The following is a 15,514-nucleotide window of genomic DNA, read 5'->3' as shown; positions in this document are numbered from 1 at the left end:
CGCCAATATAATATGTATTTACCAATTTACACAAAACAATAATAAGACACGCAATACTAACATTCGACAGTAATGTATTTTTATTTAAAAAAAATGTTTGGTAACGTTAGTTTTCAGGCTTTTACATCTCATGACGCCGCGCCGTGTTTATAGTGTCGATTTATTTTTCTTGGTAATTAATAAAAAATATACCCAGTTGTTACGTTCTTATATTTATTGTCGTCCCGCTTAGCCTTGTAATTGTAAGGCTATAGTTTTAAAGAAACCGAATATTTTATTTTAATAATAAATTCATGGTATTGAATTTTATGAATTTGTCATTTAATTCAAACGTGTATATTTTAAATACGAGTACAATTTACAGATAAACGAGTTAAAATTTATATTTATTTAACTTTTTGTACAAAATGTTGTTTGTACATTGGCGGGCTTATTGCCAAATGGCAATTTCTTCCAACCAACCAATAAAATAAAAGTTTTATTTTTATAATTCAAGTTACAGAACATATTCAATAGAAACAAAAGATTAAAAAGCTAAAGATATATAAAGGTAGAAATAAACGTAATGAATTACCTTTAATCAAAACTATTACTCGATGGGAAAAGGGAAAAAAGAGGAAAGAGGAAAGGAGGAGAGATTAAGGAAGAGAAAGGAGATGTTTCGTCAGACGTGATTTAAACAGAGATAATGTAGTAACATCTTTGATGGTGGATGGGAGATGATTCCACAGTCGAGCCGCATGGACACTATATGAGTTAAAGAAGAAAGAAGAATTGTGGATGGGTATTAAGAGAGAGCCTTGAGAATAAGAACGAAGAGGTAAACCATGAACTGATAAGCGTTGAAATTTTTCACGCAGGTATAGCTGTATGAAAAGTATTAGAAACATGGGCCTAGTGGGTAAAGGATAAAAGAAGCACCGCATTTATAGATCGCGATCGCCATGAAAAATTTATATAGTTTCAGAAATTTTAAATTCCTGCATACAAAACATTCGTCATAAACATTAACATGGTGGCTGGCTTCCAAGAGTAATGGCTTGTAAGGACTTGCCCCACGCACCGGGGTTTGAAGGTTATATTTATTATTTTTTGTAATACATACCAATAATTCTTCCTCCCGTCTAAGATTTCCCTATCTACTCGTACAAATATTTATTGTTATGCACCTATAAAATTCAGCAACATTATTGTTGATGTAATGTTCGGTAGAAAACTTATTTTATCGGTCAACAGCAGCGCAAAAATAGATTAACTGCCTTTGGTTCGACAACTCAAGAGTGCAACAATGTAGTATTTCTTTTTACTTGTACTTGTATTTTTTATATTCAGAAAACAATATTTTTTAAAATTATTCTCCATAACTGTCGTGTCACAAAAAGTTTGGGTTAAGTCGTGGAATTTGTGGCGAACGAAATGACGGTATTCTATCACCAAAAGAGTTATATTTTCGTCCCGTGGTAAAGTCCGGATCTGAAATCTAAGGTTCATTGTCTACTCTCACGACTTTATTCCCGTTTTCTAGCACTGTTAATTACTAGTTGAATATTTGGGTAAATTATGTTATTTACATCACTATTACTTACAGCATTGTTTACGAATTGTAATGCATTACATGAACTTATTAGATAAAGGCCAGATGATCAGTCTCCGCTTCATGTGCTGGTTTCTAGAATAATTTTCTGCTAGTTATTTAAAACATTGGAATAAAAAACATCCTCGTCGGGAACCGATAATTCAGTGTCCTATGCATGGTGACTAAATGCACTACTACAATGCCGATAAAATCAAACGTCTCCACTAAATAAAGAAACAACACAATACAAATAATGCACAAGAAAACGATTACTTTTTACTTTTAATAAAGTCATCTTATAATTTAAGTATTGGAAATTAGTAAATTGTCCGGATGAATTTTGCTGAAATAATTTAAATTTGGCCATGGGCTAATTTCTGTCCTCAAAATTCGATCGACCTAGTCTATTCTAGTTGGAAAATGTTCGGATATTTGGAATTTCCAGGTCGTTATAATGTGATACGGAATATTATATTATCGTTGGCTTCATGTGGTCGGTGCGTGAAAATGTCAACTACATTCAGAAGTCACAAAATATAATCCCCAGTATTGGGATTTCGCGCTTCAGAAAAGATACAATCGATGTGTTCAAGTGCGCATTAAAACCCGCGGAAATAATACGTCAGCCCAACTCGGATATCCTATACTAATCGTTTCGATCCAATTAACAAAGGTACTAGGTGCGGGCTCTAGGCTCTAGGTGTACTATATACTTTGCTACACCTGTACAGGTAACAGAGGAATTTGGGGTACGATGCGTTTTGGACTATCTAATATCGGGTTTCACCCAGAAACACCGTGACATCCAACCAACCCGGTACGATGTACTCGTATAATGTTACTTCTTCGAGCGCGAGTATTTATTATTTTTTGCACGATAAAAGTACCTTTTACTAAATGAATCGAATTAAATTGATCGAATTAAATCGACATTCCTAACTCAATGACTAATTATTTAAAAAATAGCACTCTACGAAGAATACAGGTTACCTATAATGACAATATAATTTCATTAATAAATAAATAAATAGTTGATGTGAATTTACACACGTACCATTCAACATCCACCTCCTAGTGATAAGCACGTTTGCCTATTATGCATGGATAAGGTCCCTGGTTGGATTCCCGGCAAGTCTAAGTGTGGTTTTACATTAAAATATATTATAGTCTCTGGATTGGCTACTAAAGCATGAGACTGATTGACCTCCGTGGTGTAGTGGTCAAGACGCTTGACTCACGCACGGAAGGTTCCGGGTTCGATTCCCGGTGAGAACACAAAAATTAAAAATGTGATTTTTCTCAAGCCTGGTTGTTCTGTAATTCACCACTGTAATTGGGCATCTTGGCCTGTTGTGGTGCAAAAAAAAATGAAATGAAATGAAATGAAATCATCTTGCCTTTGTGCAACGAATGATCGACATTCTCCGCAAATGGTATAGCATCGCAATGCTCTATGCTCTATGCACCATTAGGTGTACATAAGGGTATGTTGATGGTGATGACTGAAGTAAGGATTGATAATTTTTTGAGAACATGGCCTTTCATTGGCTGTAAATGATATTTTTACATTCTGTGTAAAGTAGATGTACCGAATACGTCCCTTATCCGAAATTACGGTGTTTTTCTAAAACTAAGAAAAAAGCCCTCTGTAACCCAGCGTATCCACTTCCTCACCGACCGACCGAAACATGTGAGTACACGTCCGGATACCAGACGCACCACGAGAGTCAGAGACAGTGATTTCGTTTTCGTGCCTTACCGATTCTATATTTATGTAACTTATGTTTTTTTCAATACTTTTTCTGCACAAAATTATCATTATTTTACTGATCGAAAATATTATAGTATAAATTGTATGCTTTCATAATCTTTTAAAGTCAAATTCAAGTAGATTTGTTTTTAAATACATTTTTTTATTTGATCTTGTTCCTTATATGGGATATCTGGGTGACCCTAACATGGAATACTGTCTGAAATTACAACTAAATTTATTCATATTTTCGAGGTTGTATCCAGGTTTCTTACAAAACAGAACTGGAGGGTTTGCCAAATAAAAGGGATATTTTCAAAGGTAATTATTGATAACGAATAAAAGAATTGTTGTATCTATAAGTACCTATTTTTGAATGAATTTTTTGTACCAAAACAGGATGCCCAATCACAGTGATGAATTACAGCACAAAACACCTAGGGTTGAGATAATACACATTTATTTTTTTTGTTCTCGCCGGGAATCAAACCCGGAATTTTCTGTGGAGTTAAACGACTTAACCACTTCACCGCGGTAGTATTTTACACGTGTTAATAAAATTTATTTATTTATTTATTAGTTTATACACACATTGTTACAAAAATGGCACAAAAAACGCTCCGGCAAATTCTGCTTGTACTAGGAGTAGGCTCAGTATATGAAGGGTCGGCAAGCCAGAAATATTAGTATGCCTAATGTTGCAATCGGTTCCTATATGGGCAAATGCCTGTTCTAAGAAACCGATTTGTTGCGGCAAATATGGTTTTCGAATATGTTTCCTATAAATTAAAATCAATATTGAATAAATAGAAAAACAGTTATGGCCCAAAAGAGAAGAAAAAAAAAGTACAGCTTATATTAAATGTAAAAATAAAATAAAATATATAAATATATACACATGCATACATACTACATACATACATATACACATACATACATATATACACACACATACATACATAATATATATGCACATGCAAAAATACAATAAATTTACAAATGATTCAATGGGATAGCATAATTTTATTTTATAATAATAACAGAAAAAGTGGTTTTAACTGTTTAGGTAAAAAGCCGTGAAAAAAAACTGTGAACAAAAAAAAGCAGTAATTCAATCATTAAAAATGTTAATTTCAAAAATTCAATTAAAAAAAATAATTACTGTTATGCTTTCACACCGATACCAAGCTAATATAAATAATGAAATTGTACATTTCGAATTGCTAACTCTTAAGAAACGTAAAATAAATAAAATAAAATAAGTGCTGGTTTCATTATTTTGTTTTGTATTTGTATTTTGTATTTTTTTTTAAAAATAAAATTAGCAGTAACAGTTACCGTTTCATAAATTAAGCTGTTTCGTGAAGACGTTTAAAAAATAACAGTTTAGTGTAGTGTGCTATTTTGTTTTTTTTAAATCGATTTAATTGATTATATTTGTGAAACTGTTTGATGTGTTTCGGGAGGGTAACTGTTTTAAAACAGCAGTTACATTTTTTTACCACCTCTACTATGGACCAGTTGCACCACAGAAGGTTAAGTAAAAAAAGTTTTAGTGAAACAACTTTTACGTTTTCGTCAAAATCATTTTTTGATGCCTATTAAATAAAATAATATTATTTTAATAAATAGTAGGTTGGCCTCGTGGTCTAATGGTCAGGGCTTTTGCCTACCATGCAAGAGGTCTCGGATTCGATTCCCGACATGGTTGATATGCATTATTTATTTAAAATTGTGTTTACGCTAGAATATGTCATAGTCTCTGGACTGGTACCTGAAGCATACAACTGATTATCTTACTTTTATGTAACAAAAAAAAAGATCAAGATACGCTGCAATTGGTTTGCCAATTTGCCAGTTTGCCACATACGGAAAGGTAATGATGATGATAATGATAATGATAATGATGATGAAATATTGGTATATTATAAACACTAACCGTAGTATGTGGTCATTCTATATGTACATATTCTAATATTTGCTTAAGTTAGTTGAAATGTTTAACCAGAGTAAATGCTTTAAATTATTATAATGATTTGTTACTATCGGATTTTATATTGTTTTACAAAATTTGAACGGACATACCATAATATGGCAGCACTGCAATTATCGATAAAAATAATTATTAGAAATTGAAATAATGCATTTTGTGTCACCATACCACACGTTATTAGTTATTAGCGAGGTATGATAATATGATATTTGCGTTAAGTAGTTGTACCCTGATCACTACTGATTGAAACCTTTTCTTGATGAAATTAAATCTGACTTTTGAATTGTGGATACGATACAATAGGCCTTGAACATGTTCATGCAATATGATAATGATTAGGTAAATGGCATGGGTTATTTACATAATGTTTACTCAGATTACTCGAATACGTAAGGGAGTTATTGCTTTATGAAGGTACGCTAAAACTGACACATATGTACATATGATGTAGGTACCTAACTGCTGAATGTAAATGATCAAAAATATGTATGATTCTTTTGATGTGTTGGTTTCAATGTGTTCGGGAGATGTTCTTTCATTAAACGAACTAAAAATAAATATTCAAAGTATTACCAATGCAAAAAATTTCAAGCTCTAGATTTTCATCAGAATATCTTCAATCAAAACTGGCGATTTCATATAGTGTCTAATTTCAGTGTCAATTTCTGCATAAAGGATTGAACCCAACAAAATATTAAATCAATATGTAAAACGAGCATAAACTTCAGGGCAGAATTGCCTTTTTTCAGAGGCATTTTACTGTATTGGGTTCCAGGGTTTTGGACCCTGACATAATGACGTCTGTCGGTTGCAATGTTTATAAGAAGACGGTGAGCAGGTGGATTAAAAGTAGTCTTTTTTACATCTTGTAAATTGTTTCCATGGCTAAAAAGTGTGTTTGTTTTAATTTTCAATTTTCGCCTTAATTTAAAAAAAAAAGATTTTATTTATTTACATTTGTTTTCATTTTTATTATTGTTAGTATTCGTATTTATATTTCTTTTCTTTTATTTGAAATTTTTTATTATTATTGGTATATTTTGTAATTCATATTATGCCTCAATTTTTATAATTATTGATTTGTTTTCTAAATTAAACTTATTTTTTATTCTATTATTATTATTGATTTGAATTTTTGAAGCATCATTTTATAAAAATTCACACGTACCAAAGAAGGTCCTGCCTAAATACAGGGAAATCCTCGCTATTCGGGACCTAGAACAAATAACCTTGGTTCATTATAAAACAGTTATATAAATAAATTTAGACCATCAAACAAGTGTATTTTTCAAATAATGGAATTTTCACAGAATAATTAGAATAAATATGAAATGCCATAAGCATGGGTTTACACTCTTGAATAAGACTTTATTGCTTCGAGAAAATTCGCAACTGGCTATTTCCCCTTCCTCGAGTCCGGAATCGACCCCCCCCTTCCGGGCCTGCCCCACCCCACCCCGCCGCAGTCCAGCCATGGTAGTTTCGCGTTACGCGACTACTTCACTTTATAACAGTCAGGTGGAAATGTTCCAGCCGCGCCGGTGGGCGGTGTACGCTATGACAGTTTGGGATACTCTACTATAAAACAATATTAAGTTTGTTCACTCTAACATGGAGGTTTTATCCGAAAAGAGTGCTTCTCAGGATACTTTAGACGAAACATTCGATTCTAGTACACCGTTTATTCCCGATGATCCTCCAGACATTGAACACTTTGAAACACCACCACCCGTCGGAAATCCAAAAATAGATCAGTCAAAAATTAAAACAAAGCTAAGTGCTCTCGCGTCTCCGTTTAAGAGTAAAGCTTTTTATCTCGGCCCGATTAAGAGAGGAAAAATTTCAGACAGTAAAGATGATAGTGATAAAGAAATAAAGGATTCCAAACGATGGAAAAAGAAGAAATCTAAAACAGAAGAAGTAACAACTGACGAAGATCCTGGAATGGAAGCGGAGACAGAAGGCGTCAGTGGAGAAGAAGAAATGCTGAAAGGTAAGAAGAAGAAAAAAAGTGGGGCACGTAGTAAGGCAGGGGCGTTCGTCCGAAAACTTGGGTCCTTCGGCGGTCGGCGAGGGGCAAGGGAAAGCCCTGAGCCGGGAGGGGGAGGAGAGAGACGCTCTTCGGGCAGTTCCAGCCTCACTCCCGCTTCAGTCAGACGCCGCACCCCGGACGGACAAGACGGACCGCCTTCAGACCCGAGTATCAACGATGACTCCGGCTCGAGGTACGGCTCTGTCGAGAACGTCGAGGGGACTCGTAACGATATGTCCTCTCCGATAGAGAAGTCTAAAATAGAACAAATAGAGTCAGTTGATAACGAGCAAACAGAATCCCTCGACGCAAGTTCGAAACATTCAGAAACAATAAAAGAGGAATCGACATCATCGGAAACAATCGATCGAGAAATATCGGATGCGGATCCACCTCCGGTTGAGGATTCCAAGGAAGATATAGACATTGCCGCAATAGCCACTACTCATCCAGTTTCAACTCTTCCGTTCTCTGTTTCTACTTGGAAACGTAGTAAAGAAAAGAACAACCAGAAGATCCCTCGTCCAATCGAGTCACCGAGTCCCGCGGATACCCTTCGGAGAAGAATATCTTTCGTTGCTCAGGCGAGTGTGTGCTTATCCGATGACAAAGAGGACTGGCCAGCGCCCGTGATTCCCCCTTCTCCGCGCCTGCCCCGCATGGTGCAGCTGGCGCAGCAGAGGCGCAGGTCCTCCGGCCACAGTGCCGAGTGCAGCGCGGACCGCAGCACAGAACTCAGCGTGGAGCGCAGTCGGGCCACCACCCCCGAGGTAGACAGGACGGACGTCGAGGACTTCCAGGATACGGAGGGGACAAGTCTGCTGCCAGAGCGCGGCATGCCCCCATTCGGAGACCTGCTAGACGGATCTGAAGAAAAAAGAGATATGGGAAGCGGCACTTCGGTAAGGTCGTTTTCTATTGTTTTATCTGATAAATGCGGGGGGTGGAAAACGAAAGGGAATATTGTAAGCCTATGCTATCTTATTATTGTTCATTACATTGTACGCCTCGTGGTTTAATGTCAGCGCGTTTGCCTACCATGCGAGAGGTCTCGGGTACGATCCTCGACATGGTTGACATGAAATATTTATAAAAAAAGGTGTTTTTACATAAGAATATTTCATAGTCCCTGGGCCGGCACCTGAAATGTAAAGACTGATTATTTTACCTTCATATAACAAAAAAAATATCAAGATACGTTGCGATTGTTGTTGGTGTATAAATGCAGCCCCCTATGCACCATTAGGCATCGAAAAGAAATGATATTGTATGGTTTGAAAAATTGATGTAAAAACTAACCAAGAAAACTTATTATGCGTGGATTTATTATTATAATTAAAATGTGCATTGTGTTCAAAAAGATAACATATTTATTTAAAACTTTGCACAATCTAGCATTTTCATTACTTTATAGTATATATTTTTTCCAACTAATCTAATGAATGTTAATGCACCATAAATATCTCCCATAATAGGCTGTGCTTCAATAAGAAATGTCCGGGATTTAATTCTCACTCTATTGATTTTTTAAATTATTATATCAATTATATCGTTACCCATAATTTCATAAAACCATTAGCCGTGCTGCATCACTTGTAGATTTGTTTACATTTTCAATAAAAAATATTCGAATATTTTCAATAAAAAATATTCGAATATTTACATTATATAAATATTCGATTTATAAAAAAACGCGTATCGAACGTTCCTACATTTAATGTAAAAATAAAAGCAAAAATTTGACGGATGCAAGGCCTATTTTACATGTACTGTGGCAATCCATTTGGCCCGGTAAAATTCAAGTGGTTGGATACTTATTAATTATTTTCTTTTTTTACTTTTATTTCTTTACTTTCTACTCCCGGGTGAACGTTTTGTTAAAGGAAATCGAGGGAGATTAATTCGCCTCGTGGTATACTGGTTCGTTCGTTTATATGGCGATTAATAAATAAAATATTAAAAAAATAATAATTAACGATTAAAGTCGATCCACCTCATGTGTTTTATCCGGCCGGGTAGATTTTTGCTGTGGTATGAAAACGGCCTAACTTTTGAATAAAATGTGTCAGGAAATCAAACTTAGGTTTGTTTTTCAAGAATAATTTGATATGCAAAAGGTAACGCAAGAAACCTCACGTGATTTCCTCCAGACTAGTGGTATTCAGTAAGTTTTTGTCTGTATAAGAAGTTACTCCTGTGTCGTGGTTCGGGTTTATATCCTTATAGTTTATACGCACCATTTGTAAATATAGCGTTATATTATTTAATTAATATTTATATCGGTAAATTTTCGAAATTTTTTAAAAATGGCCGAAGCTGAAGCTACCCGACAAATAAAATCTTGCGAGTGTTGTGGATGGAAAGTCGAAAATATTACAATTTACAAAGTGAGTAAAATAAAAATATTTTTCGCACTTCTATCCGAATTGATATAACACCAGTATGACTTATATGGATACATGGCAGTCTTTTCAAACCTAAATACTTTTTTCTTATGCAAAACAAATTATGCTAGTAGTTTTATTAGTAATAATATACGTAGGAACCAATATTGATTTTGTAAAAAAGGAACAATTATAAATGTATTTTTACGTTAGTTAACGTTTTTTTTTGCGTGATCAATAATATATTTTGTTTCCCTAGATAAATAATGTTAATAAATTTAATGTCGATTCCAAATGTTTTTCAAAAGAAGTATTTACGTTCTTTTGATATATCCAAATATTTGTGGGTATTTGAACCGGGTTGTGCTCCCGTGGTAATATTGAGGGCACACGGGCCCAAGGTCCGAGGTTCGAATCCCACTCTACCTCAACTCGACTTTCATTTTTTCAGCACAAGTTACTTACGGCTTTTAGGAAATAGTCGGAAATTTTGAAATATTTGAGTAAATAATGGGAACTCAAGTATTTCTTTTTAAAAAAAAATCAATTTAGTGACCATTTTGACCAGTGAAATCGCAGCAATATGTTTGAAAAGATAATATTATATTGTGTAATTGAACACGTTTAGAGAAAAAGTTGTGTACATATTCTACTTTTCATAGACAAAACTTAGTTTTATTTTGTATTTTAAATTGAAGAAAAATGTCAACCTTCCATTGTCATCGGGGCCCTGGTATGATACTTGGCAGGGTCGATGTAAAACATTGGTTATAAGGTCAAAACGTACTAGAGCGTCACTGTGCTGCACTGCACGGCGCGTCGCAACAACTAGAAATATTATTTTCGCTGTTTTGGATGAAACAAACCACACGAGAGCTGCGCAGCACTCTACAAAATATTTTGATGTGCAGCGCCGCTGCAGTGCAGCGACGCTCTAATGCTGTTTCACCTTTAAATATGGTTCTTAATTGAAATATTTCATCAGTTTACCTTCCAGTAACAAAAATGATTTAGATACGCTGCGATTCGAGTACCAATACAGTGCCCTATCCACCACCGGGTACGGATAGGAAAATGATAATGATGTAAAGGTGTTCACCATCTCTGTTGTAACATCGGTCAATGTTTATAAAATAAGTACATAAGTTTATATACATACATAGTGAAAGTACGTTGTTAGGTAAAATCAGAATCTACTCGTAACATGGGGTCTACAATATTTTTTTAAAAAATAAATTTTCCTATTATATCTGTATCTTAGAGGATAAAACTTAGAGGAGTCCTTTTGCCGTTTTGAAGTTAAAAATGCAGAAATTATTGCGATAAGCTTTTTTATACGTTTTTTATATTGAAAAAATAAATATTTGCGTTGTTATGATTTACTAAAATATTTAATTTTGAGGGCCATTTTCAACGAGTTGTAAATAACTCACTATTAGAAATTGGGATCAAGCTGGGGTGGAGTGGAATTCAAACCACGGACTTTTGAGCCGTGAGTCTAAAATACTAGCCACGAGACCACAACTCGATTCACAACTAAACACCAAAGTCAACTTTCGTCAAGTGCTTTTTAAAGTTGAAATAAAAATCTGTAGTCCTTTGTTTTAATGCAGAAAAGATCAGTAGTTCCAGATACAGTAGTATTTTGATATGTACTTGAATACTATTATCAAATCAATCATTATTTTTCATTAAAAGTTTTTTATAGTTTGAAATTATCTCAGTTGGTTCAAAAGTTATGATGTTTTACAATCACAAAATCTTATTTCCTAAACTTTTCGTTCAATTCCCACGGTTTATTCTTTAGGGTACATATATTAATTTCTGTTTACAGTCAATATGTATTTGTGTCATACTTTATAAACAAATAAATCACCTCTCAGTTCAAAACTTGCTTTTGAGAAGGTAACAAGATCCGTGCATTTATAATTCGATGTTGAAATCCACACATAATAATAATATGTATAATAAAATCGCGTAATATTCTCGCGTCCAATAATTAGGTAGATGTTGGTATTGCAAAATAAATATTTCTCTCGGTAAGTGCAACCATCCGAAGTGAAGTTGCGGTTGACAGATTGTATTACAAGAGTTACACGTACATATCTTACGATATGCAATTCTCTAGGACCAAATCATTAACTATGTAATACAACTATTCTAGATATCAATTACTTTGTCATGTAGATGTCGTATATTGCATTGGAATAAAAATGTCGAATATTTATATTTCTCATACCTACCTAAATATTGAAATAATTCCCTGGACTTACACAGAATTGTTGATATTATTTTTGCGTACAACATACCTACAATAAATAGAGCGTTTGTTTTTTTCCCAATACCATACTGCCCTCATAAACAAAAAGGCAGCTATTCGCAAAAGCCATTTTGAGATATGACTCTTTTGAGTATCTATCAACTTTATGCAAATTATTAAAAACTGTAAACAATCATAAGTAAAAACACAGTACGTAAATTATTTCTAAGCATAAAACCAGTTTGTCATATCTATACTGTTTTGTTTTTACTTATAAATCTCTAGGCACTGTGTTATTGCTTAAAAAACTAAAAACATTACATCGGTTTTCACACTGAATTTTTTTTTTTTACTGCTTTTTGCTTTTTGCGAATGGTTCGAAATTATCTACTATATTATTTACTAATATTTACTAACATTAGGTAAAATGTTTGACCACAAAGTTAATGCTTTAAAAAAAAATATTACATCATTTGCATTTAGCCCTTTTTAACCTTCATTTTGACCGAATTTATATTTATCATTCACATTTTTACCTTAAAAAAATATATAGCAATCTAATGGAGTTGCTGTGGTCAATATATAATATATAAATTCTAGCGGACCGGACAGACGTTATCCTGTCCAAACATTGGCATGCCTGCTATTAGGTGGTCCACCAAACGTTTTTTTGATATTCGAATTTTCGATAAACTATACACTAAGTGACATTTAACATTATGTTCGACATTTCAATCTTTTCGTTTCGTCATTGTGTGATCTGATGTTGCCCAAAGCAAAATAAAAAAAGTGCAATATCACAAGCCATATACATAATTTTTCTGTACGTGTGATGATTTATTATTATTCAAAAATTTAATTTAAGTAGGTACCTAGGTAATTTTTTTATGGTGAAATTTCCAAACATATTTTTTTTTTGTAAATGAATTGTTTTTGCATGTCAAACTCTGCTCTTCTAACAACAGGGGTGCACTTTATTTAGGATTACGATTTTTCAAATAGTGTTGAACGTCCGTTAATATGACTTTAGGATTACCAAAAATCCAATAAAAATAAATAAATGGGTAGAAATTATAAGGAACTTAGAGAAATAATCTGACTGAGATCCACAAAAATGAATGCCGTTTAAAAACATTCAAATACTAACTTTTTTTAATTTGCAAAAAATTAAAATCTTCCCGTATGCATTCTCGTCGAATGCAATCCTGGTAGAACGATGAATAAAACATTTATGCTCCTAACTTTTTTTACAGATTAAATTGAAGATTTTAAGATTTGCAAACATGCGCAGCGCAAAGCTCATTATTATGCAAGAAAATCACACTTAAATCGGTTAAGCCGTTTAGGAGGAGTTTAGTGACATCACCCGTACATAAGAATTATATATCATATATAAAGATAGTAGGTACGGTTAATATATTTTAATCGAGCAAAGAGCACACAATTTCTACCTGTAAACAAAGTTTAACTTCTAAAGGTTCGTTCATTGTCAATGAACACAAGATACGATAATGATTATTCTTCATCGTTCAACTAACTGTTATCAAACGAACTCAAGATAAATATATTGACATGTGTATAGTTGGTATATTACTTCACAAGGCGGAGTAGTTATTATTGTTTTGAATATAATAGAAGAAGGTTGTGTGTTGTAATATGGAAAAGTGAATTAAATTTAATTCTTCTCCATTAAATTTGATTTTGTAGAATCAGTTATGTTACGAAGAAGACGTGAGGTTAATTGGACTCCTTAATACAGAATAGTAAATTATTTAGAAGAAAAAATGCAATTATTTTTCATATATTTGCGTTGACTTTCATTATGTTTTTAATTATGACTAGATTTATGGATCAATCGTATTATAGATCCGTATGTATCGGTTACCTATCAATATAATAGAATTAATTAATTATACCATTGGTTTTAAAATAAAATCAACCTAATAATAATTATTAATAGAATACTAGTTTTAGATATCAATATGGACGTTCGATTTTAATCATTCTTGTGCTGAACTATATGATAGTATCATTACCAATCTAACGCACGTTTACAAAGTATGATGGGATAGCAAATTTATAAATTATTATTTTTTAAATTTAATGAATTAAAAAATAAATGTTACGTTTATTGTAAGATAATGTAATATGTAATTAAAGTAAATGTAAGCTTATATGGCTATTGTAAAATAAGCTAACTTAAGAAACACGTTTTTTTAAAAATTAAAACAAATATTCTTAGTTTTTACAAAAAAACAAAATATCAGGCATTAACATATTACCTACTTAAAACTATGATTTCGTAGTTAAATTTTGTGCCCTAATGTTTAAAGTTTGATTGTCAATATTCACAATTCGTCGATTTACTAAGCGACCTAACTATTCAACGTATTGTGAACCACCGAATAAGTCGAAGTCGTGAATTTTTAACTAGATGCACCTACTACTTTTTATACCTACTTGTTTATTTGTGTGATTTCTGTTGTTTTTTTCAATGAAAAAAAACAATTTTGTCTTAAGAGTTATAATTTTCTAGAGAAGCCTTTAAGCTCTATTGCATAGAACAAAAGCGTTCCAATTTTTTGGTTTTTAGTTGACAACAACGTGTAATGAACAGTTTCGGTTAGCGTATGAAATTCTCAACCCGAGTACCTCCGGCCCGTTGTATTGCTGTAATCTGTAGCTAACTTCGTGGTCAACAATCGTAGAATGGGTTTTCTCCATATGGGCACAATGACAACTATTTCAATTAGGCAACTCTCCACATTTTGAGATTTACTTTAGATCCTTGCGTTATTGATGAAATTATATTAATTACAGGCTCACCCCTCTCCGCTGGGAGGAGACCGCCGAGAGCACCTGTATAAGATCCTTGTGATAGGAGAGCTGGGAACTGGGAAGACATCTATCATCAAGCGATACGTTCATCAGTTTTTCAGCCAACATTACCGCGCCACTATAGGAGTCGACTTCGCCCTGAAGGTCCTCAACTGGGACTCTAACACAACGATACGGCTACAGCTGTGGGACATAGCAGGTAAATAAACATATCGCAATGAATTCAGTTACTGAAATCGTTTTCTACCGTGGAATGTTATTTTATTCACTTGGTGCATTAGCAAAATATCAGCTTCCTTATAACATTGTTATGTGAATCTATTGTAACGATCGTCGGTACACAAATGTTAATAATTTGTTGCAAAAATTATCAGTCTTATGTTTGCCGTGCTAGTTCGTTGAGTACAAAATACGAGTATATGTGGTAAAAACACTCCTTTAAATCTTTATTTCAGTTAAATATTTTTCATGCACCGAATCCGGGAATTAAGGCCCCTCACCGCCAATCGAAATTTAAAATTTAAGATTCAATTCGTCGCTCGTGGGTCAATAGAGAACGAATAACATAAGTGAGTCCATTAATATGTAGTCGGACGCGTTTGTATTCATTTTGTGGTGTAATATTTAAAATAAATACAATTTTAAGACACTTTCATCAAAAGCCTGACAGACGTAATGACG

At 33.5% G+C, this 15,514-nt stretch overlaps 1 protein-coding gene across 4 annotated transcripts in view; it reads left to right on the top strand.

The window, feature by feature from the left end:
* The window catches only part of Rab32 (RAS oncogene family member Rab32), a 38,144-nt gene that overhangs the window by 11,306 nt on the left and 11,324 nt on the right, over nt 1–15,514 (top strand). For 2 of the 4 annotated variants that reach the window (XM_088223605.1, XM_088223606.1), the window contains exon 2: nt 14,816–15,032. In XM_088223605.1, the coding sequence (XP_088079731.1) occupies nt 14,816–15,032 (217 nt within the window). Of the gene's footprint in view, nt 1–6,906; nt 8,254–13,629; nt 13,732–14,815; nt 15,033–15,514 lie in introns of those variants that run through there. The other 2 variants (XM_088223604.1, XM_088223607.1) reach the window with 2 other exon arrangements.

This window comes from Micrasema longulum, unplaced genomic scaffold, assembly GCF_059751315.1.
Source record: "Micrasema longulum isolate JH-2025_06_02 unplaced genomic scaffold, ASM5975131v1 h1tg000243l, whole genome shotgun sequence".
NCBI classification, from domain to species: Eukaryota; Metazoa; Arthropoda; class Insecta; order Trichoptera; family Brachycentridae; genus Micrasema; species Micrasema longulum.
Note: the sequence above shows the minus strand (reverse complement) of the source record. Positions and strands in the feature narration are given on the sequence as shown.